Source organism: Cydia amplana, chromosome 13, assembly GCF_948474715.1.
Source record: "Cydia amplana chromosome 13, ilCydAmpl1.1, whole genome shotgun sequence".
NCBI lineage: Eukaryota > Metazoa > Arthropoda > Insecta > Lepidoptera > Tortricidae > Cydia > Cydia amplana.
The window spans coordinates 2,179,432-2,204,755 of NC_086081.1; the positions used below are offsets into that span (position 1 = coordinate 2,179,432).

The following is a 25,324-nucleotide window of genomic DNA, read 5'->3' on the forward strand; positions in this document are numbered from 1 at the left end:
TTCGATCGCGACCGCTGTCAGTGTCGGTACTTACGTATTTGTGTGTTGGTAAAGAAAAACATGTAAGTAAATTTTATTTTTATACTCTCATTAGTAACATCGCCCGTTGATTTTGATTGAAGATAAAATTAAAATGCAATTAAGCGCATCGTTTGAACATTGCGGCTTTCATAATATAACTGTGAATTAATTTTCGATTATACCGGTTTTGAGAATTTTAAATTTATTACAAATCGCTCTTCATTATTTTAAGGTAGTACAGTTTCTGTGTAGGTATTTGTATTTTTAATATCACGTTTCTTTGTTAGAGATTTGATAAAATCAGTATTTACGCATGAGCGTCGTGCAAGAAAACACAATAGCACTGCGTCTTTTCCCTAACTACCCCATACCTTGATAAAAGTATATATCAAAAACCTACTTATAAAAAGAACTAAAGTAAATTAAAAAAATAACTACCTATTTCCAATAAAATAACTCATACATTGTTGTCGTGCGCAGTTAAACAAAATTGACATGCAAAAAAATATTGATAAAATGCGCGCTAACTAATAAAGTTTAAATCTATTTCTTAAAATCGTGGTGTTTTAAAACTTTTTTTTTATCTACCGCCATAACCGCACCCAAAGATGCGACGTTTTCAACCAAAAGGCACCACATTGTGGGTTGTCGATAAGGTTGATTTCGAATTGAAGCTACGTGGAAATAACGCCTTATTTACAACCGACAATAGTACCCTTTTGGTTGAAAATGCCACAGATATTTCCGCCATCTTAGTGCGTAGTTTATAACTATCGAGACGTTTACATGATTGTAACAGTATCCTTATTCATAATATTATAGCTTTTAAGCTCTTCTAATAATAAGCCGTAAGTGCCTAACACATATTTTAGCTGTAATATTTTATTTCTCTTTTTTTATTTCTGTCACTAAAATTCAAAATTTGAACTCCAGACAGGGAATTCTTTAGTATTAATTTTACTTACGAGTACGAAAGTTTAAGATTTGAATCAAATCTCGCTATTTAGCGCCTACCAAGTACCAACCACCTGCGCGTTGTTTTGTTTTCCTTCGAACGCCGCCCCCCTGTTATGTAACTGTTGCATAAAATACGTTTTTGAAATCATTGTCTTAGTTATACCTTACATTTCTAAATTCTGGATATTATTGTAACAGGACGTAAAAAGGCGTGGCGTCTTTCTGGAGCCTTTGTCGCTCCCCTCGTTTGAGTCGTTTGTTTATGATGACGTCAGTACGGGTCTACCCAAATGACTAGTAAATAAAGCGTCATATACGGAGTTAGTTATATGTACAATGTATGTTTATATTTCTGCATTGACTATGTACAAAATACGTGGCAAGGGGTGACAACGCACTGGAAAAATGTGAACTTGTAGATTTGTGCAGTTTTTTGGCATTTGTCCAGCGGGACAATTTGCCAGCTTACCGTTTGAAGCTTACTACCTGTTTCTTATTCATTTAGTTTGGTTTCAACTATTTTATAATAAACCAAGTTATAAACACACGAAATCATTCCCGCACCCATAAATCTGGGGTATTGCTCAAGGCGTCATTAGTCATTACATCATCGCTATAAAGATAGGTCCAAAACAAAAGGGTTTTGGCTTGCTTTAAATAACTTTAATGGCCTGCAGGCGTATGGCTTTATCCACGTGATAAAATGTGGCTTTCCATTAGAAAAGGGTCCTTTATGCTTCAATGCAGAATTTCTGTTGGAATTTCAGATATAGACGGTCAAGCAGATCTTGTCAGTAGAAAAAGGCGCGAAATTTAATTTTCTATGGGACGATATCCCTTCGCGCCTACATTTTTCAAATTTGCCGCCTATTCTACTGTCAAGATCTGCTTGACCAAGTATAAAAAGGAATTTATTGCACTTGAAGCATAAGGACCCTTCTGTGCTGCAAAGCCAATAAGTGTCACTTTTTAACAACACGCGATTGAAAGAGACGGATACTGTCATTGTCACACTGTTACGTAGAGAAATACGACCATAATATCCGTGGATGGGGAATGAATGCAAGAATGCATTGTTTGGTCACAAGGTTTTTTCCTGCAAAACGGTGCATTTGGACGGGTGGCAAATACACGTCAACACAGCACTGTGGGCTTGAAAATAACGGGCAAAAAATATACATTTTGACGGTTAGACCCTCGCCTTTATTTGTTTTGCTACCTGGTATACTCGTGTGCAAAAAAGGGGTTTCAAAGTTAGGACTTGGGTACAAACTCGGGTAATAAACTCGATGGGTACGGTGTCATTTCAATACAATTTTTCGAGACTTGGCGTTTCGAGATGAATCTTCTATAGATGTTCCTAAAATTCCTAAATAGATGCTCTCGGCGTAGTTTAGAATTTGTATGATTTTAGACAAATGTGGGGTTTTTCTTCCCTTAAAATAAAAAATGTCATCATCATCTTCCTCGCGTTGTCCCGGCATTTTTGCCACGGCTCATGGGAGCCTGGGGTCCGCTTGGCAACTAATCCCAGTAATTGGCGTGGGCACTAGTTTTTACGGAAGCGACTGCCACCTGACCTTCCAACCCAGAGGGTAAACTAGGCCCGTATTGGGATTAGTCCGGTTTCCTCACGATGTTTTCCTTCACCGAAAAGCGACTGGTAAATATCAAATGATATTTCGTACATAAATTCCGAAAAACTCATTGGTACGAGCCGGGGTTCGCACCCGCGACCTCCGGATTGCAAGTCGCACGCTCTTACCGCTAGGCCACCAGCGCTTCTAATAAAATAAAATAAAATGTCGTTTGTCCTAAAATATTTTTCTAGGTTTTGGCTGGACTGAACGGCTGAATTCACACGATTGTTTATATTACCCATCTGAGGGATATATTATATTTTTGACAGAGCGAGCGCGAAGTGCATGCTAAGCGTCTTCCAACTTTGGCAAAATTGCAAATCTACAATAAAAACATGAAGGCATTTTACCAAAATCGTTATCTGACTAAGAATGTTAAAATATTCGTTATTTAAGATGATTACGTAAGTACCTTTCAAAGTTATAAATAAGTAGCAGTAAAGCGATATTTTTTTAAATTTTCTACAATGCTAAAAAATGCAAAATTAATAATCAGGACAACAATGAACACACGGCATTGTATGAAGTTAACTTGGTTAATTTACATTTCTTTGACGACCGGTCTTGCCTAGTGGGTAGTGAAGTGACTCTGCCTTTGAAACCGATGGTCCTGGGTTCGAATCCCGGTAAGGGCATTTATTTATATGATGGATGACCTCAAATATTTGTTCCTGAGTCATGGGTGTTTTCTATGTATTTAAGTATTTATATAATTATCTTGTTGTCTGAGTACCCAAAACACAAACCTTCTTATAATTACTGTAAGACTTACCTACTTACATAATATTTTCTCTGGTTACTGTCTGGTCTGAGCATCATTACGTCCCTCATTCCACACGCTACCATTCAAAAACAACTCTTAACCTCATCACAATAAAGCTTAGTTTCAAACAATCATTTGTACCATTGTGTACAATGTTGACTGACATTATGTGAATCTTATTATCAAGACATAAGGCCCACGTATGATCAGGTTAGTACTGTGTGGGTTATTCAAGGGCATCTCATATTCTCCGAGACGCCAGACCAGTTTTGTTATTTCGACGACTCGTAACTTAACCTATCTTATCGGTTTTTTTCGTTTACTTCATTTGTTTTCATACGGATTCTTTCGACGCTAGTAACTAGTGTTTATGTTTACTAACACGAGTACCAGCAAGCGTACCTATTATAGCTGCCTTTATCCACGTGATAAAATAACTGTCACTTTTTAACACCATGTGATAGAAAGTGACACGCTGTCACGTAGACAAGAACGACCATCATCATATCCGTGCTGGGCTATCCGTGAAAATCGAAGTTCGCAAATTGCGGGCATTTTTCTCTGTTACTCTAATTACGCCTTCATTGGAGTAAAAGAGAAAGATCCCCGCAATTTGCGATAAACCGGTTTTCGCGGTAGCCCCTCAGTGCTCGCGATTACGTCAGGCTAGGTTGTTCGTGACTTTAGGGTGCTTTAGGTTCTCCCTGAGTGACCCTGACATTAACCTTTGTCTGTCAGAAACACTATGTTTTTTTTTTTTTTTGTACCGGCTGCTACCGAGCATAAATTCAAGAGGCAACTATTAGATTGACAAACAAGTTTCTTCGAGATAAATACGAGTAGGTAGCTTAAGTATCGTGCACTTGAATCACATTTTTAAGTTCTTCCATCCACTTATATCTTTGCAATTCGGAAGAATAGGTGCTCTACGGGGTGTCTTTTGCAGCCCTTAGACAATTTTTTGCAGGTAAATATGTAGGTCATACAGAGCAATTTTTTGTAAGTATGCCAACCACGAAATTGCGAAACAAGTTTTGGCTACCGTAGTACGGGTGCCGGCGAGTCAAATGGACCACACACAGCCTAGAAAAATATTTTTTCATTAGTTCATTTTGAACCGTATTGCAATCTCCATAGAGTGTTAATTCAATAACCGGTAAAAGCGGCCCAACTATTTTTTTAGGCAGGTAAAAGCACGTGTGGTTTTACTTAGGTAACAATAGACAAAGGATTAACCGTTCGGGGTCTGTTAGAAATCGACAAACTATACGGGGGTTTGTTTCACGGCAATTTAAAGTAGATTTCACCTCACCTCTCCTGCCGACTTATCTTATGCTTTTAAACGAGCAATTCTCGTATGTTCGGGGATCTCGGAAACGGCTCTAACGATTTCGATTAAATTTGCTATATGAGGGTTTTAGAGGGCGAAAAATCGATCTAGCTAGGTCTTATCTCTGGGGAAAAGTGCATTCTTGAGTTTTTATATGTTTTCCGAGCAAAGCTCTGTCTCCCAGATATTTTCTATAAATAGCGTAAAAACGAGTAAGTAGGTAATCTTAAAATATCTTAGCGGCATAGTTAACTAATCTAACCATATTATGCAAATTAGAATTACATAAGGCTGACAACATCAGTCATCAGTCCCATTTCATGTCTCGTAACCCGTTCTCTGCTGATTCAAGTTCAATGTCAATAAACCTAACCCTCTTATCGAGAGTTGTAAAACACGATTCACAGCTATAACAGTATGCCAGAAAATGTTATTCCGTTATGTTACGCCATAGTCGCCATAACATAATAATTAATATATATATGTATGTGAAATTTAAATAACACTACTACATATGTTAATAAACTAAAGTCTAGTAAGGTGTCGATATCGAGAACGAGTTTAAGATAAGGAAAACTTCAATTTCGTTGAAGAGCGATGTTCAAATATTTTTCTTTTTTAAATACTTACATTATTAAAAGCTTACTTGTATTTTTTACGGATATTTTCCTGTTTATTGTTCATCCAGCCTGTTCTTTGACATAACTATATATGTAGTCAGGATATTAAAGGTGCTTTTCATATATCGGAATTCTGCGTGTAGGTACGACTTTACTGTCAAGATTTTAACGGACTTAATCCTGCCAGCTTTGATCTTTGACATGCACTCTCAGTTTTCCATAGTATTTTCTCGGAAACGTTTGTATTTGTCATGCTACTTCAGTCACCCTCAGTACTTTTTGTACCGAGACTGACTGAAATAGCAAGACACGTTCGTACGTTTCCGTGAAAATACCATGGAGAATAATTATGCACTACATCACGTTTTTTCTTCGACTTTCGGTATATACAGAGTGCTTCCTGTAACAGGAGCAATAAATTAAACTGTAGGCTGTACTCCTCAAACTGACCAACATTTGTTCAGCAACTTTTGAAAATAACTCATGTTTTGCTTTTTATTACACTTTAAATTTTATTCTAAGACGCAATGTATTGCAAATTGTGTTATGTTTAAAGCATGACAAGCAACGTCAAACACACTGATGTCAGCGTACATTGAAGGCAATATTTATTTTGTATGAAAATGAGGAAGTCTTAAGGATTCATAATTTTTAAAAGTTGCTGAAGAAATGTTGGTCAGTTTGAGGAGTACAGCCTGTAGTTTAATTTATTGCTCCTGTTACAGGGAGCACCCTGTATATCGTTGTCTGAGTACCCACAACACAAGCCTTCTTGAGCTTACTGTGGGACTTGGTCAATCTGTTTAAGAATGTCCTATAATATTTATTTATTTGTTTATAACGTACCCTTTCCTGTTCCAGAATCATGCCTAGCCTGATCTTCGACAAGTGCTGCGGCTGCATCGAGCTGAAGACAGGATGCCTCATCATCGGCTACCTGGAGCTGGTAAGTTACTTGACTGGCGCGATGACCCAAAATGAGTCTTGGCCTCCAACATAATAGCACTACTGTCTAGAGCGGTATCACGCCAGCTTTCGCCAACGCGAGCTCACGGAGATCTACCCCCACTTGTTTTCCATAAAGTTTTAAGTCATAATGTATTGTTTGTCATATTATCATATTAGTCATAAAACTGAAACCGTTAACTTTTCAGGATTTTCGTCAGGTTATCTTATAGATGGGTTAGGTTAGGTTTGTTTTAAGGCAATCCTGAAAAGTGACGCGTTTCTGAACCAAATGAATTATGACTAACGAAAATGTGGGCAAACAATACATTATGCCTTATAACTATTTAGGAAACAATAGAGACCCGCCTCCATTCTATCCGCCCAACGACATTTAGGATGACCAACAGGAAGGCCCTTTTGGGTGCCCGATCTTCCTTTCTTTCTGCTGCTGCTGATTTTTCTTTTAGGAGCTGGTAAGTTAATTATTGTTTTAGATACATGTCCTAATGACACTGCCCCAATAAGTGTCACTTTCATCATTAAGGGCTAACCCATAGAGTCTTTTGAGCGACCGTTGCCTTGGCCCGAACCCGCGTGAGTCATCCTTTATTCTTCGTTTTTAATTAATGAAGGCCCATTTTACGCAATGAAATAGTCTAGCCTAGCAGACAGGCTCAGGCAATCTACTTCAATACATCGTAAATTAGTAGGTATAGGAATAGAAATGGGAGCGCCGTTGCGTGGTGACCCAATTATATTAGGATTAGGTATAAAGTACGGCTACTACCATTTTTGACATTGAAATATTCGTTCACATACCTATACGTAAATTACTTTCTGTACATCTCGCTTATAAATATAAAGTGTTACGTACACGTGAGCGTTTTGGTATAGTTATCGCATAGGGGGGGCGGGGCATTGAGGTATGGTACAAGTACGGGGTCGGCAACGCGCATGTAACACCTCTGGAGTTGCAGGCGTCCATAGGCTATGGTGAACACTTACCATCAGGCGGGCACCGATACAGTATTAAAAAAAAACAGTGTGATTAAATGGCTTGCGCTTTTCAAGGAATGATTATTTACGTTTCTGAAAGTGAAAAGTGAGATTGTTTTATTTTCTATTCATAATTAAACAGTTTTCTTACCGATTTTTTTATGAGATCGGTCGGAACGGAACGACTAACCCCGTTATGGGGCGGATTGTTCCATCGATTCAAATTCTAACTTAAGGATGACTCACGTTAGACCGAGCCGTGTCCGGGCCGGAGATTACGGCGCTTACTTTTCTATGACAGATTACCGGTGATCACGTGATGCTTTCCATAGAAAAAGAAGCTCCGGCCCGGACACGGCCCGGTCTAACGTGAGTCATCCTTTATCCGTCAAAACTTAAATCTCGGTTCCCACACGCTAAAAGAGTGTTTTACAATTACAATTCATCGAAATACTTGACGCGACTCATCTTTCATACTCTATCTAGATTTGAATTTAAAGTAGGTAATAATATGATTTAAATTGCCACAGGCCAAGTGCTAACCAAAATAGATGCTATATGCTAAAATTGCTAAATCAATCTCGTGTTGGCGAAAATCAACACTAAAACTGAATTCAAATAAGGCACTTGAGATTATACTAGAACTAGAAAAACAAGATTAAGAAGCTCAAAAATATGATTAAATTAAGGTATGTTGGGGTAATGCCGGACGATTTTGGGACTAATTGAGAGACCTCGCGAAATTTTTTTTTTCTCGATCTCAGTAAGTGATAGATTCTAGAAATGTGATGCAATTCGTTAAATAATAACCATAGTTTAGGCCTGAACATTGGCAACTTTCAATAGGTATTCAACGGTTTCAGTTTTGTACCAGTGTAAAGATGAGACAATTTTTTTTCGAGGGTAACGATGAATTTGTCATCACGGCTTAAGATCGGATGGCGAAAAAAAACCACTTCTAATGCTCAGATAATAAGGTATCCAAAAGGATATATCCGATGTTTAACCTCCTCCAACGTATAAGTATAAATTGCAGCCATGAATAACTAGAAACTTAAAAGTTCTCATCAAATGTTTATTATTTTGTATTTAAGATAAGATAAGATGTTTATTTGTATAGTCAGTAGTTTAGTTGTTACAATTATTCAGGAAGGAATTATTATTTTTGCATCCGATCTTGATCCTCACGCGAAAATTTGGAAAATTTGTGGCTCTCAAAGTTTGATACTTATGTCAACAGAAACAATTTCCTAAGTAATACATTCTTACATATATACCTCCATACACTTGCACCTTGTTGTCGAAATTAAGAAATAAAGCCTACTTTGGCGGAAATGAATTTCCTACGGTCTTAACGTATTATCCCAACATACCTTACTTAAGTTATGTTTGACATTTACGGAAGTATACTATAGTTAAGTACCTATTTTTATTGAGTCTGTTTTTTCTATTAGGTATTAGAATGATACTGTAATGTGCCTTGGTTATTACTACTTTGGTATTAATATAATTAATTTATTGTTTGTATTTACTATTTATAGCTAGTCAAGCAAATCTTGTCAGTAAAAAAAGCGCGAAATTCAATTTTTTCAAATATGCCGCCTTTTTCTACTGACAAGATCTGCTTGACCAAGTATAAATCTATTTACTATTTAATCTATTTCTTGTGTCAGTATTTTTAATAAATCAGTGTAGGTAAATTAAAATTCGAATTACTAAATATTAAAATAATTTATAAGTACTACTTACATATTAGGTACATACCTAGTACTTACATATATCTACTTCAGGGATGTTGCGAACATCCGCATCCGCATCCGCAACCGCGGAACTTCCGCATTATTTTCAACATCCGCATCTGCATCCGCATCCGCATAAAATCGATGCGGAGCTTATGCGGATGCGGATGTCGAACAAGTCGGTACAGGAACGTCTTAGCGGCGGCGTAAGTGCTAGGTAAGTTCGTCATTACCTATAACGAAATCGTCTAGATCCAGAAAAGTCGGCCAAGTTACTGTTTATTAAATATAACGCACCTATATTCTTGCTCAAATACTAAACGTTTCGTTTTTTTTAAATAAAAAAATACTAAAAATGTAATATTTGACGTTTTCTAAGTACCTAATCTTGACATCCGCATCCGCATCCGCATCCGCGGATGTGAGCCTTTAAATATCCGCATCCGCATCCGCGGATGTCAAAAAATCTGCATCCGCAACATCCCTGATCTACTTAATACGGTTGATTGGGTCAGTCAACAAAACTATTGACTTAACACACCAGCATCCATCTTTACATGCAGACGTGTGCTAAACTAATCCTTTAGCTCTCTGTTATCATCTTCCTCGCGTTATCCCGGCATTTTATAAGTGTATCTCATGTAAGTTCTCATGTAACTCTCAACATTTACTTATGCACTTAGCGAAATAAAGAAAACCACCGACTTTCAAACAGCACTTACAACATATTATGCATACGGCTATTCCTGGCTTAGATTATAAGAAAATTAAAAAAAACCCTAATAAACAAGATCTACTACACTGTTGACGAATATAATCTTCGATCAACACGGAAGGGATGCGGCATTCGCACTATTTCCCCTCTGCCTAGGTACAAGATCAACTGATCTGGCGCGGGTAATAAAACTAGTTGCGCTCGGATTTTAAACTAGACCGAGTCCAGAGTTCCAGACGCGCGAGTGAACACAGCAGCAGAAAAAATGCCTAATTGCTCTGTTTTTTGTTGTAAAAAGAGGTCGGGGACATCAAATTTACAAAAAGAAGGTGTTACATTTCACATGTAATTTTTTTTTACATGCCATACGTTTAATTACATTTAAACACAATTATTATATTTTAGTCTCATGTAATTGCTGGATTTATCGATTTTTCTCACCCAGTACAAATTGCGGATCGGTCGAGCGACAAATCCGACTTCTCATCTCTCAGAAAACGATAAAATTCTTTGACGAAAATGTGTTAGTGTGCGTGTTCACGTGTTGTGACACTTGTGACTCGTCCGTACACAAAAACAGATCGAGGTGTGCAAGATTTGTCTGTGTAGGGTGTCATTTTCTATGTTTTTGTGTCGTCATTACATTACAGATTAGATTTTGTATGTAAGTGTGTGAGAAGTGCGAATGTCAAGATATCGCTTGGGCCTATCCCTTCCGTGTCGGAAGCCCGTGTTGATCGAAGAATATAATTGATAATGCTGCTAATGTAAACTAAAAAGATGTATTTTCCATGTTAATTGGAAAGGAATGTATTAGGTACATAGTATAAAAATGTATCCATGGAGCGTTACCCCTAAGCGCCACTTGCACCATCCTAATAACCCGGGGTTAACCGGTTAAACCGTTAACTCAGTGTCAATTTGTCAAATTGTTGTTGTATTGTTGTAAATTGTATTGTTGGTAGTGGTAACCATGTTAATTCCAGGTTTAACCGGTTAGTTAATGGTGCAAGTGGCCCTAAATGATGGCTATTTAGTCTTTAATTTGCGGATAACTTCAATAATAAACGGCATAGTTAAAAGTAGGTATTTAAACAATAATATGATTTATATTATTGTATAGTTAAGATAAGATAAAAGATAGTTTATTCAAGTAGGCATAATTACAATGCGCTTATGAACGTCAAATAAAGCTAGGTAGACCGGCTCCAACCCTACACCTCTGCCCCGAGAAGATTTAAAGAAATTTTGAAGAAGATTTGAAGAAAAATTTTAGAAGATTTGTCAAAAGACTGTCTCATTTCAAACATAGACAGAGAGAATCATACTATACTATCTTTGTCTTATACTAGTACTAGCACCCTAAAGAAAATGATGAGTACCTATAGTTTTCCTGGTTCTTACTGACTGACACATATGTGATATGACCAACTATAAACAATATCAGGCGTGTCTCACTCCGCGATTTCGTCGCTTTGCTACAGGTAGCTAAAAGTACATCCGTTCGGCCCCAATTTTGGGGAAAGCCATAAGCCGCGCGTGGCGCTGTCGCCACCTAGCGGCCATATCTGTGCTGATCGTAACAGATGCGTTTTGTTAGAGAGTGAGTCTTCTGTACATTTAATTTTTGGTACAAGCTTTTATCGCTGACTGTACTTTTCTTACGACAGACAACTAATACTCATCGAGACAATTCTAAAAAACCCTAACACAATTAGGTTGCGTTGTTTCATCACAGAGTTCCTATGGCCACCTCCTGTCTCCATCACCAGATCAGTTCAACAGTACCATATTATTGTATTGTCATCAGAACTACATACAGCTGCCATTTTCATGACGCTACGATCCTTGGAAGATGGTTAAAAAATTAGTTTCCATTACATACCACCTTAGATTCCATTACTTACATAGTTAGTTACATACAGGTCGACCTAATAAAAGCTTGTTAAAAAGACGTTCACCCAACGTTCCCCACACCACAAGCCAACGTTATCGCAATATTAAAGTAGCTTATATATTTTTAGGGTTCGGTATCCAAAGGGTAAAAATGGGAACCTATTACTAAGACTCCGCTGTCCATCTGTCTGTCCATATGTCTGTCACCAGGCTGTAACTCATGAACCGTGGTAGCTAGACAGTTGAAATTTTCACAGACGATGTATTTCTATTGCCGCTATAACAACAAATACTAAATACAAAATAAAATAAATATTTAAGTGGGGCTCCCATACAACAAACGTGATTTTTTTGCCGTTTTTGCGTAATGGTACCTACGGAACCCTTCTAGTCCGACTCGCACTTGGCCTGTTTTTTATTTTTATTTGCCATGGTCATACTTTGGTTTAGTGATCCCCAAAGTGTAATAATAATGAAATATGAGCAGATAGCACGGTATTTTTTCATGGCCTTGAGATTAAATCGTTGAGCCAAATGGGAAGCGTCCAAACTATACATAATATATCTCAATTGCCTAAATTACGTAATTTTAGCTTGATACGAGTACATTCGACTTCAGCAAATGACTCTTAATTGAATGACTATTCTACTTATTTAGGCAGTGAAGTGGAATTACAGCAAATTTTTTTATTCTAAGCTTAAATTTTCTCTTGTTCCAGGTGGGCGAGATAATCCTCAGTCTCCTAATTCTGGTATCCTTACTGGCCGGAGGCGTGGCCATCAGCTCCGACAAGGAGGATGTTAAGGAAGTGGGAGTCGGACTCATCGTGATCTCGGCCATCTTGCTGCTGGCTCTGGCGCTGCTCCTCGCCTTCACCATCACGCTGCTCGTCGGTCTGCATAAGGTAAGGCTTCAAATGCGCGAAACTATTCGCGAAACGCGCGAAATTCGCGCGAACAGGGAAAACCCTGATTTGTGCATAAGGTAACGCTTGTTGTGTTCAAATGCGCCATTCGCGAACTATTCGCGAAACGCGCGAATACTCGCGCGAACAGGAAAAACCCTGATTTGCACATAAGGTAACGCTTGTTGTGTTCAAATGCGCCATTCGCGAAGTATTCGCGAAACGCGCGAAATTCATGCTGATAGTTAGAGTTATATTTTTGGATTTTTTTCGAGATTTTTTCTGCTCGAGACACACATAACAAAGGATCCTGTGACCGACAGGGGACCAGTAACCGAAACTTGTATTTTCATGCTGATAGTTATATTTTTGGATTTTTTTCGAGATTTTTTCTGCTCGAGACACAACAACTGTGACCAACAGGGGACCAGTAACCGAAACTTATATTTTTTATCCAAGAAAATAAGGGTAGGAAGCCGATTTTTTAAAGTGGCAACACTGCAGCTGCACATTGCATATTGGACGGTCATTATAGACTCATTAGTGCCACAACGTTATGAAAAAATCATGTAAATTAAATGCTACAAAATTGTATAAAATGTAAGTGACTAAGTGTACGTTCATATTCATTTCTCTCTCAACAGTATCAAACCTATAAAATAAATACGCTCCGCAAATGATGTGTTTAAATTTATATTCAATAAATATTATGCAAAAGTCAAACCGTGACCGGCTTACAATACATACATACTTATTATTCTAAAATGCCACTGTTCACGAGATAGGAATACGCAAACCGCCAAATATTCAAGGCCTTCATAAGTTTTTGCGTAATTCATGCGTATTATTTCGTACATCATTCGATTTTCAGCACTTCTGACTCATATTTATGCCCATTGGGTCGTTTTCGAACTACCCTCCTTAAGGTTACAGGCTCACTCCCCTACTAATTTTAATGTGTAGGAGCAAGTTTTATTCAGTGGGTCCAAAACGACCCAGTGGGAATAATATACAGGCTAAAGTCGTCATTAATTAGGGTTTTATTGGTGATGCAGTCGTAACTGTAATCGGAGCAAATTTAAATAATTAAAATGTATGGAGCGCAGCATTTTAGGTGTTAAACTAACTCATCGCATTAGAAACACCACGCTGCGCTCTAAAACCCGCATTGCTGACGTAGGCGAGAAAACCGCTAGGCACAAATGGGACTGGGCAGGTCACGTCTACCGCATGCATCCGGAGAGGTGGGCTAGCTTAGCCACCAAGTGGATGCCGGTAGAGGGACGTGGACGGGGCAGACCCAAACGGAGATGGCGGGACGACCTGGACAACTTCCTGAACAACTGGCCGGAGGAAACACCAAACCGGGAGTCGTGGAAATCAAGGGGAGATGCCTTTGCCCAGCAGTGGGACACTCATATAGGCTAATAAAAAAATAAAAAATAAATGTATGGCGTAAATAATGTGAAACTATTGACTTTGCATGTTTATTTCACCATGATCACTGTGTTATTTTATTTTGAATTGTTATGTTCAATTTACAAACATACAACAACATTTAAAAGTGATCATGCAATCATCTACTGAATTCTAAATTGTCGCAGCCCGATTATATGTTTAGCCGCAGTGAGCTGTAGCGGGCAATTGTGTTCATGATGACGTCACACTATATGACCTATCCGTCCTCTCGTCCTATTTCTTTCAAGGACATGTGTAGCCTTCTTTATTTTACTATAAAATTGGGTGTTACAAATAAACTTTCCGTGTATATACATACATATAAAACTACTTAGTTACATAATCTTTTGAATGGGCCTTTTTTGGACAAAACGAGAAAAATACGCAAATCTGTGTTGTATAATTCATATACATACACTCAAAACCAGCTCAAAACCTAGAACTTACAGGTATTTACGAGTAGATAAGTACAGTTCACGCGAACACACAAGTTTTCTCTCCTGTGGGCAATAGTTAACAGCTTGTGGGCATTTAGGTAATGATTTCATCATACTTATACTACTTATCCAAATAAAATTACCTTTTCACCTCAGCAGCTCGAACAAGGGTACTTTGATTCTTAAAAACAGTGAGCAAAATGCGATTTTGCTCACTGAGTGAGACAAAATGACATTCAAGTGACCTTTATAGTCAAATGTCATTTCAACATGCGGGGTCTAATAAAAGTTCGAAATACTTGGATTCTATTATCTCTGTCCCTTTCACACTGTTAGCAAAAAGAAACAGACAAAAAAAAGTTAAAACGACATTCAACAGTATATTCACGGTTTATAATAGACCCCCGAAAAACTTCAGACCGCATCGTTCCAAACCACGTACGAGTATGAATTCTTAATAATTAATAAATAAAAATAAAGTTTAAGATTTCATAAAAACTGATAAAATACTATATTTTAGGTATTTTATTGTACAATTAAAATAACGAACTCAAAAAATACACAGATCATCACGCAAAATTAATTATCTTACTTTTAAGAATTTCTACCATAGTTGACAAATAGTACGTATCCGCAATTCGGACCGTATCTTACAAAGATTTTTTTTGTTGTCAAAGTTGGCGATTGAAGTGTCAGTTAATGTTTGTTATTTCCATGAACCTATAATAATACGGACAGAGTTTCGCTTACAAAACAGCTGTGATTCCAACATCCACCAGTTTCTAAGTATTTACGCGTGACACACACACATTGACAGCCCACATCCACCAGTTTGCCGTCAGACGAATCGAAACGTCATTGAAGTAAACATGTCGAAGAAAAATATAAAATATGCCGGCATGCGTAGTTAAATCCTGCTAGAATTGTACCGATCGAAAGAAAAAAAGTCACGGAATAACTTTTCATACTTAAGTTTATCAATTAGTACGTAAAATCACGATAATTTGTTGTTTTTAAATTATCAAACTACAAAACAGGAGTGTGACCAGTAACATGAATAGGGTAATTTCCCGAAAGTAGGGTAATTGATACCCTTCTTATTAAATCATTATTTATTAAGAGATCATTTAGGTAAATGGTTATTGTGCATTTCAAACTAGGTCGATATGGTAATTTCCCGTACTAAGGAGCGATACTTAACGTTTGTTTGCTTGGAGGATATAATCAAACGGAGACGCCATGTCTGTAATTTTCTGTACAAAACAGTCTGCCGATTTTTGCGGGGGAGGGGAACGTCAAATGTATGCGTAACGTAAAAATAGCCATGTCAGATAAACGTCAGTCCATACATTGTGTATGACCATTGGCCGCCTATTTTCGACAGAGGGGAAAGCCTGTTAATGGCTACTCCGTTTAGTTGTATCCTCCAAGTTTGTTTGTTATGTATTATAATTTTTTTGTTGAAAACCAGATATGTTTCAAGTTAAATGAAAAAATAAAAAAACATGACGAACTGATTTCATTACGATGCTAAATATCATTAGGTATTGAAAATAATGTTTGCACAAAGTAATTGTGCGATATTGCGCATTTTCAAGACCTATAAAATCAGATACGTACACACCTTTTTTATTGTCTAACGTAAAACTGTCCTAATTTTTTATTTTAAATTAAAAAAAAACTAGGACGATATTAAAAATAATTGTTTCATCATTAGGGGAGAATTTGTGTTACATGGTAACACTCGTCTACACGCACACATTCAAACCGTCCGCCATTGCAGTGTCACAGTTTGTCTTAGGTGACAGTCCGTCCGTAATATTCTAGGTCCATGGTTATTTCTATATTATTTTACTGGAATTTATTATTACGTTTTATTTTTGTGTTCCATTGCGGTAATTAAACTTAATTGTTTGTATATCTTAAGAAAACATGAGTGCAGGTATTAAGTGATGAAGAAGGATTACATTTTTCAAGTTGTCTAATAGGTATGTTCTTACTGCGCTGAGGTGAAAAATGTTGTGTACTACACGAGATCAAAGTTATTTACATCTCGTGCGCTTTTGAGTCCCTTACTACGCTCAAGATTCTAAATTAGATTCACTCGCTACGCTCGTGAATCTATTATAGAATCTTTCGCTTGCACGGGACTCAAAATAAGCACTCGAAGAAATATCAAACTTTGATCACTTGTTGTACAAATAACTATTTCATGTGGATAAGGGTTAAATAAGAAAATTAACCTTAATAGTCCTTAACTTTTGTGTATGTCTACAGGAAAGACTCGAACACAGTTATGTGTTTGACCCAATTAGAGCATACTATGTTTTCATGCCAAGTGCTACATCAAGTAAGGTCAATGTGGCTAATTCCGTCAAAGGGGCTATCCCGTCTACTAGTGTTTTTCTGGAACAACGAACAAAATTGATAAATTCATCGACAAAGCAGCGATTGCTTTTAGTTTCAGCAATCAAAAGCAGATGGTTTTTTCCTACGATTGAAAATCAAAGAAATATACGCCAGTGGACGGAATACTCTCCCTATGACGGAATTAGCCACATTAACCTTATGGAGCTTATAGGGATATGTATGCATTCTTACTGCCAAGCTTATGCACAGTTAGCGTGGCCAGAATCTTAGTAAGTACGTGGCCGTCCAATACCAATTAAAGCCAGTACACTGTAGAATGAGTAAGATTTTTATAGATAGTTTGTGGGAGCACCAATGAACACCCCGTTACTCTGTTCTTAAAGCTCATTTTGACAAGTCATAACCATAGTAAAGTAGTAAATAGGGAATTATTATTCATTTGATAACTACCACCCCACATTAACTGCCTTTGGTAATTCCCCGTTGATAAAACGCACAGTGCTTAACCAGTTTAAGGAAGGTTCGCTAAGCAACTTATTTCCCCACTGATGTTTGCTACGTAAACGTTTACATAATATTGGAATTTTTAATCCCGACTAATATTACAAATGCGATAGTAAATATTTGTCTGTCTGTCTATTTTTCTGTTGCCTCTTACCGATTTAGATATAAGTAATTTGGTATGCAGACCGGGAAAGGAACTAAGGACATGGAGTAGTTTTAATCAATCATCAGATTAAATCACTGGCAAACCTGTTTTTGTATAAAAATCATAACATTAATAAACATATTTAATTACACAAACGGGTCTACCGGGGTTTAGTTTCATTGTTTTTAGGGTAGACCCGTTTGTGTAATTAAATATGTGTACCTACAAAACGCGAGAGTTTGAAGTGTTACATGTATTTATAAACATTGTGAAATACTAAACTTAGAACCAGTTTTTCACTGATTGCATAACTGCCTTTGGTAAATCCCTATTGAGAAAACGTACCAACAGTTCTTAAGGAAGTTTCCATATAATTTTCTCACTTACGTATACTACGTAAAACATTTAAATATCGAAGTTGTTATTAAATTTCAATACATATTCGCGCTAAAGATGAAACTGGTTTCCCAATGTCAAGGTTTTGTTATGCGTGGTGGCGTATAATGTATGTATGTGTATGTAATGTATGTAATGTAATGTAATAATTTAAACACTTATTGTACTTCTTTTTAGAAATTCTCAACAGGTCAAAGATAACATAAAAGTGTATCGCAAACAAAACGACTCGTTCCTTTACGCTATTGACTTTATTATCAATTGTTTGTTCAGTTGGCTTGCAAAAGGCGTTACATTTACATGGCTACTTAATTAAACTACAATCACACTCAGTTTTATGTTCAATTTATTAGAAAATATCTCATATGTAACCATTGTAACGATTGTAATCACCGCCTACTACGTTAGTTCTCGATCTAGCCCTGCTGCCCTGCAAATACGTAAACCTCTGTAATAGGGACATTAGGGACCATCATTCGACACGACGTGCGTTGACAGAAAAACCAATCGAAACTCATGAATTCACTGTTAACGTTTTCGTAGCGCTACACTCGCTCGTAGCCGATCCCATCGTTTTCACGCTTTGTAGAGGTAAGCGGTAGGCATGTAGATTAAGATGAAACAGGAGCTGAGATTTAAATATTTTAGGTAAATATACCCGTTTCGCTAACGGAAGCGGCTCCTAAAACTAGTGCGATAAGGACAAGGCGAAAAATCCTGCGTAAAAATCTCAAAAATTGAGGTTTCGTACTCGACTGTTTCTTCCTCCAAAACTTAACCAATCGTAACCAAATTTGGAAATCTAAATGATTATGAAATTATCTGTGTCGGACTGTTTTGCTTTTTTGCCTAATTGATATCAGTTTTGAATACCACGCCTCTCATTGCGGCATAGTCAATTAGGCCATTTTGGCCATTTTTGAAGGGCTCTAGCGCCTTAAAAAACAAAAATATCAAAAAAAGCAAAACGGTCCGACACAGATATTGACAATATTAATCTGTGTTGAAAAAAATAATTGCTCTAGCTTCAAACCCCACGGAGGAAACAGCCGAGTACGTTTGTATGGAGAAATGACCACTCCTGTTGGCTCTTAATCTACTAGAGTTCCAAAGAGATCCAAACTAGAGCCAGAACGCTTATGGGTAACGTCATATCGTGGGAAACGACAGGTTAAAAGAGACGTTTGGATGCCAACTATAGCTGCATTGCTGCGACAACAACAACAACAACAACACCGCAACAGTAGCCGCCGTAGTACCTACTTATCTATCAATTTCCTTGATAAACAGCCATATTCGAACTTTAAGATACGTTAAATACTAGATATTGAAACGATATAGATTGGATATGTCAGTGTCAAACAAGTGTCAATAGTGACGGTACGTTTCTTCAAACAAACACGTCACTTTTGACACTTGTTTGACACTGACATATCTTGATGTCTAATAGATATCTAATAGATATCTAGTTCAAAATCGGAATCGGGTCCAAACTGGGTGACGGAATGAACGTCATAAACGCGGCAGCAATGCGGGGGCGAACCTGGCCGCGTAGCCAACATGCCAATCGCTTACGCTCCGTAGCGATCGAAACGCAACTGTCACTATCGCACTAATATGGAAGAGACATAGAGAGACACAAAGCGTTTCTTTGTCGAAGCGATAGCGATTGTCAGCTTGGCTAGGCCGGCTGACTAAATTTATCAAGGAAATACAGCATATGACAGATACAGCGGCAGCAACAATAACACCGCAACAGTAAAGGTCCATTTCCAACCGCAGCTGCACTACTGTTCATTTTACTATGGAAATTGACAGTAACAGCGACGCGTTCAGTGTGCAGCTGCGGTCAGAAATGGCATGTTACCCTAATGCAGCTGCATTTGACATCTAAACGGCATTAGCAACATTGAGTGACCGAACGAGATAGTTAAGGTCAAACAAACGTCTTTGTTTTCCTATAATAGATTGTAATTTGAATTGAATTAATTTCTTGATATACCTGTCCATATAAGTGTTAAAACAATGGTTTCATTCAATATCTACTTGTACTTATTACATTTATTGCATTTATATAGGTATTAGGATACTGGTATTAGCCAGAATTCTCGCATTATTTTTAAAGAGAAAATTAAAATTTTAGATTTTTTTAGGTTTGTCGACGAAGTTTTTAAATTCTTAACTAAAATAGATGTCATATACTAAAGAAACAGTCACTATTAAGCTTTTCAATGGCAGAGCCACGAAAGCTGAAGACATCGGTTCAAACCGGCCGCGGTCAGTCAGTCAGTCAGTCAGTCAGTGCTTGGTCAGTTTGTAGGGACATGGCGGTGACGCGGTTTAGAGTCAGCATTTTCGGTATACAGTTCGAAAAAGCATTTAGTCCAGTCAGTCGCTCAGCGCAAGGCATACAGTGCGCACATACTAAATTAACTAGTTCTATATCGCGGCGCCGCCTGGTCCTGGTCCCGTCCTTGAGTATTTAAATATATTTTTCACCTCAGCAGCTCGAACAAGGGTACTTTGCTACTTAAAAACAGTGAGCAAAATCGCATTTTGCTCACTGTTTTTAAGTAGCAAAGTACCCTTGTTTGAGCTGCTGAGGTGAAAACTTAATTGTTGGTATATCTTAAGAAAACATGAGTGAATAGGTAAGTGATGAAGAAGGAGTACATTTTTCGGGTTCTCTAATATGTTCTCACTGCTGAGGTGAAAAGTTTTGTGAACTACACGAGATCAAAGTTATTTACATCTCGTGTTCTTTTGAGTCCCTTACTACGCTCAAGATTCTAAATTAGATTCACTCGCTACGCTCGTGAATCTATTATAGAATCTTTCGCTTGCACGGGACTCAAAATAAGCACTCGAAGAAATATCAAACTTTGATCTCTTGTTGTACAAATAACTAATGTAGCCTTCTGAGATTTGTCAAAATAAATCAGTGTTAAAGTTAACCTTTGTTTGCATCATCTCCACATAGGGACACCATACCTAAAAGTTTTTCTGTACTACACAACTATTTCAGTTTATATGTAATTTATACTAGCTACCCGCCCCGGCTTCGCACGGGTAAGCACGGGTCAGCAAATTATACACCAATCTTCCTCAAGAATCAGTCTACCAATAGGCGAAAACCGCATGAAGGTCCGTTCAGTAGTTTTTGAGTTTATCGCGAACATACAAACACACAAACAGACAGACGCGGCGGGGGACTTTGTTTTATAATGCGTAGTAATAATTAACCAAGTACTTTAAAGCGTTACTACGTAAAAACAAATGATTTAAACTTATACTTGGTCAAGCAGATCATGTCAGTAGAAAAAGGCGGCAAATTTGAAAAAATTATTCGCGCCTTTTTTTACTGACAAGATTTGCTTGACCAGCTATATAGTTATAATATTTTTTTTTTTTCAGAACAAGCGTGGCCACGTGAAGGCGTACCTGATCTACTCGGCCATCTTCTTCGTCATCGCCGTGGTCATGTTTTTCTCTGGCCTCAGCCAGGGCCCGCCCGTCTCCAACATCATCTCCAACATCATTGGTTTGCGTAAGTATTTCATTATTTACCTCAGCCAGGGCCCGCCCGTCGCCAACATCATCTCCAACATCATTGGTTTGCGTAAGTATTTCATTATTTACCTCAGCCAGGGCCCGCCCGTCGCCAACATCATCTCCAACATCATTGGTTTGCGTAAGTATTTCATTATTTACCTCAGCCAGGGCCCGCCCGTCGCCAACATCATTGGTTTGCGTAAGTATTTCATTATTTACCTCAGCCAGGGCCCGCCCGTCGCCAACATCATCTCCAACATCATTGGTTTGCGTAAGTATTTCATTATTTACCTCAGCCAGGGCCCGCCCGTCGCCAACATCATCTCCAACATCATTGGTTTGCGTAAGTATTTCATTATTTACCTCAGCCAGGACCCGCCCGTCTCCAACATCATCTCCAACATCATTGGTTTGCGTAAGTATTTCATTATTTACCTCAGCCAGGGCCCGCCCGTCGCCAACATCATCTCCAACATCATTGGTTTACGTAAGTATTTCATTATTTACCTCAGCCAGGGCCCGCCCGTCGCCAACATCATCTCCAACATCATTGGTTTGCGTAAGTATTTCATTACTTACCTCAGCCAGGGCCCGCCCGTCGCCAACATTATCTCCAACATCATTGGTTTACGTAAGTATTTCATTATTTACCTCAGCCAGGGCCCGCCCGTCGCCAACATCATCTCCAACATCATTGATTTGCGTAAGTACTTCATTATTTACCTCGGCCAGGGCCCGCCCGTCGCCAACATCATCTCTAACATCATTGGTTTGCGTAAGTATTTCATTATTTACCTCAGCCAGGGCCCGCCCGTCTCCATAACATAACAGTTACATTACCTAACTAGATGATGACCCCACAGTCAAACTCATTGTTGAGTTTTGCGGGGCTATGACTATATTTAAGAGTAAATAAATAATAAGATTGTATCCCGGGTCTCTGTTGTTTCCCAAAAAGTTTTAAGTCATAATATATTGTTTGCCTGCATTTTATTTAGTCATAATTCATTTGGTTCAGAAACGCGTCACTTTTCAGGATTGCTATAAAACAAACCTAACCTAACCTAGCTTATTTATAGGATAACCTAACAAAAATCATGAAAGGTTAACGGTTTCAGTTTTATGACTGATGATAATATGACAAACAATTTATGACTTAAAACTTTATGGGAAACAAAGGGACCCCTTGTATCCCACATCTTTGGTTTGCGTAAGTATTTTATTATTCACTTGGGTAGAGTAGGTAGGTACATATAAGTACAGTCAGCATCAATAGCTTGTCTCCGGCCTTAGACAGGGCCCGCCTTTGTTAAAGTATCCAATTATTTCTATGTAATGTACCAAATTATTCTTGGAGGATACAACTAAACGGAGTAGCCATTAACAGGCTTTCCCCTCTGTCGAAAATAGGCGGCCAACGGTCATACACAATGTATGGACTGACGTTTATCTGACATGGCTATTTTTACGTTAGGTACGCATACATTTGACGTTCCCCTCCCCCGCAAAAATCGGCAGACTTTTGTACAGAAAATTACAGACAAGGCGTCTCCGTTTGATTATATCCTCTAAGAAATTATTCGTGAAAAGTATGTTGTTTATGGTTAAAGTTTATCTAATTATGTATACCTATAGGTAACCGCTGTTTGTGTTGAAGTACCTAGATAATTCGGTCAGTAAAAAAGATGATTTGTTTTATTTGGTGTCAATGTCAAGTAGGTACCTAGCTAGTCTATATTATTATTAAAATGGTCAACTATCATTTAGAGGACGTGTATTTAATGAGATAACGACGTTGTGTTTTAAATATTATTAAAACAAGTTCACGTAGGTACTTTAAGTCGAATCTTGCTTTCAAGATTACAGACAGACAACGGGACAGGTGAAACAAAATAAAATATAGGTGCTATAGCTTGTAAAATATAGGTGTATATTTAAAATATACCTACACAAAATTTTGTACATCCTGCTTATATGTATAATCAGTATAATATCAGTTCCACACTAAGGTCAGGGATAACAAATGAATTTGCAAATACACTAAGGTACATACAACTACTCTTATGGGCATAGAAAATGTGTCATTTAGCATGAAAACTTCTTTGTAAAGTAACCCGTTTTTATTGCTTTTAAGGGTACGTTTATACAATGTTTATCTCCAAATATTTGTTGATATTGTAGCTTCGTTAAAAATTTTAACTTAAAATGAAATAATCTTAGAATCTTTAGATGGTCAAAACGTAGGTGGTCTACAATAAAATCAAACAAAAGCATATTTTTTGCTGACTGCTCAAACTAGGCATATTTTTTGTCCAGAATATGATTAATTATAGACGCTAACTAAAAAGGATTGCCGTGTATAAAAGTCTCAAGGACATTTAAGTCATTTCTGAGTCTGAATTAGTGCACTGCATGCTGACCGCACGATTCTTAACAAACCACGGCACATCTCTGGTCGAAACGCAGTCTTACCAAACTAGTACCATTTTTAGTGCCCGTAAGGCCCGTCCTGAGATATACGTCAATAATGTAATGCGTCTAAGAAGCAGGCAACTTAATGAAAATTGGTTTTCCTGATACGTGCTGAGGAAAATCGTGCGAATATCAATCATAACTTAGTAATAATGACTTAGTATGATGCTACTTTTCTGTAGATATAAAACGAATACCAATAACTTTAACCTTGAACACAAATCATTCTTATTTTTCACACGTCTATGCACAAAGTAGGTAACTAAATAAATGTTGTATTTCTGGCAAATAAAATATATTTCTATTTCTATCTTCGTTCGTCTTTCACTAGCGACCCACCCCGGCTTCGCACGGGTTAACAAATTATAAGTAGATAAACCTTTCTCTTGAAAAAAATCGCATCAAAATCCGTTGCGTAGTTTTAAAGATCTAAGCATACATAGGGACAGACAGACAGCGGGAAGCGACTTTGTTTTATACTATGTAGTGATTTTACTGATTCCCAAGAATTGATGTAGCCACTATACCTCTTTTTACAGGCTTTTATTAACTTGCCTGATGTAGGTATTGTTAGTGGGTCAAATATTGGAAGCTAATTTTGACCCACTTCCTGATTTCCTATTGAGCTGGAAATTTGCATTTGCACAAGAGTTATTTTACTTTAGTTTTTTTTTACCTCTACCCTAACTAAGTACACCATATTTGGTTTTTCATCAAACAAGGGGGTCCTTATGCACATGAAACATAAGGCCTTCCTTATGTTTCATGTGCATAAGGACCCCCTTGTTACCCTTCTCTGATGGAAAGCCACATATCACATATAACAATCTGACTTCGTACCGACTTCACTATCTTCTTTCTTCCAGTGATCCATCTGTACTTCCTCTTGGTGATCCGGAGCCACTACTACAAGATGGACGAGGCCAGCAAGGGCGCTATCTACAACACCGCCTAAGCCCAAACTACAATCATGTTTGATGTTTAGGGGCCTAGCTTAGTCGTGAGTAGAAAAGCGCCAGTCGAAACTTAACGTTAACCATTCGTTCTGGTAAAAAATCTAAACTTTGTGCTGTATAGAACAGAAAAAACCGTTCTAAAACTCAATAGACATAGACAACACAGAGCTTTGTGAGCTGTAGACCTCGCGAGCATAACTTAAAATGGAATAAATCCTCCGCCATTTTGAAAATATTCCAAGAGTTGAATAGACAACCAAAATCTATCTAACTACTTCGGTGATCTCAAACTTTCACGCTAATTGGTTCAGAATTACGATCTGGCGGCCTAGCCAAGGTGACGATCGCTTGCGCTTCGCTATCGAATCGCTTTGTGTCTCTCTATCACTTCAGTGACAGTGACAGTTGCGTTTCGTTCGCTACGTAGCGTTTGCGATTGGCATGTTGTCTACGGGCCCTGTAAAGAAGAATGTTAGGACATACGAACGTATTTTGCCCAAGCTG

The 25,324-nt window shown here is 37.8% G+C and overlaps 1 protein-coding gene across 1 annotated transcript; it reads left to right on the plus strand.

The window, feature by feature from the left end:
• On the plus strand, positions 1–24,849 carry LOC134653360 (uncharacterized). The gene is made up of 5 exons (XM_063508696.1): positions 1–62; positions 6,193–6,277; positions 12,345–12,530; positions 21,255–21,387; positions 24,731–24,849. Exons 2-5 carry the CDS (start codon positions 6,197–6,199, stop codon positions 24,817–24,819), a joined length of 489 nt encoding a protein of 162 aa, XP_063364766.1. The 5' UTR covers positions 1–62; positions 6,193–6,196; the 3' UTR covers positions 24,820–24,849.
• The last annotated feature ends 475 nt before the right edge of the window (positions 24,850–25,324 follow it).

Excerpts from the sequence above, each read along its gene's own strand:
- LOC134653360 (XM_063508696.1), top strand. The coding sequence starts at position 6,197 with ATGCCTAGCCTGATCTTCGACAAGTGCTGCGGCTGCATCGAGCTGAAG. Across the intron at positions 6,278-12,344 it reads TCATCGGCTACCTGGAGCTG|GTGGGCGAGATAATCCTCAG; the intron begins GTAAGTTACTTG and ends CTCTTGTTCCAG. Across the intron at positions 12,531-21,254 it reads TGCTCGTCGGTCTGCATAAG|AACAAGCGTGGCCACGTGAA; the intron begins GTAAGGCTTCAA and ends TTTTTTTTTCAG.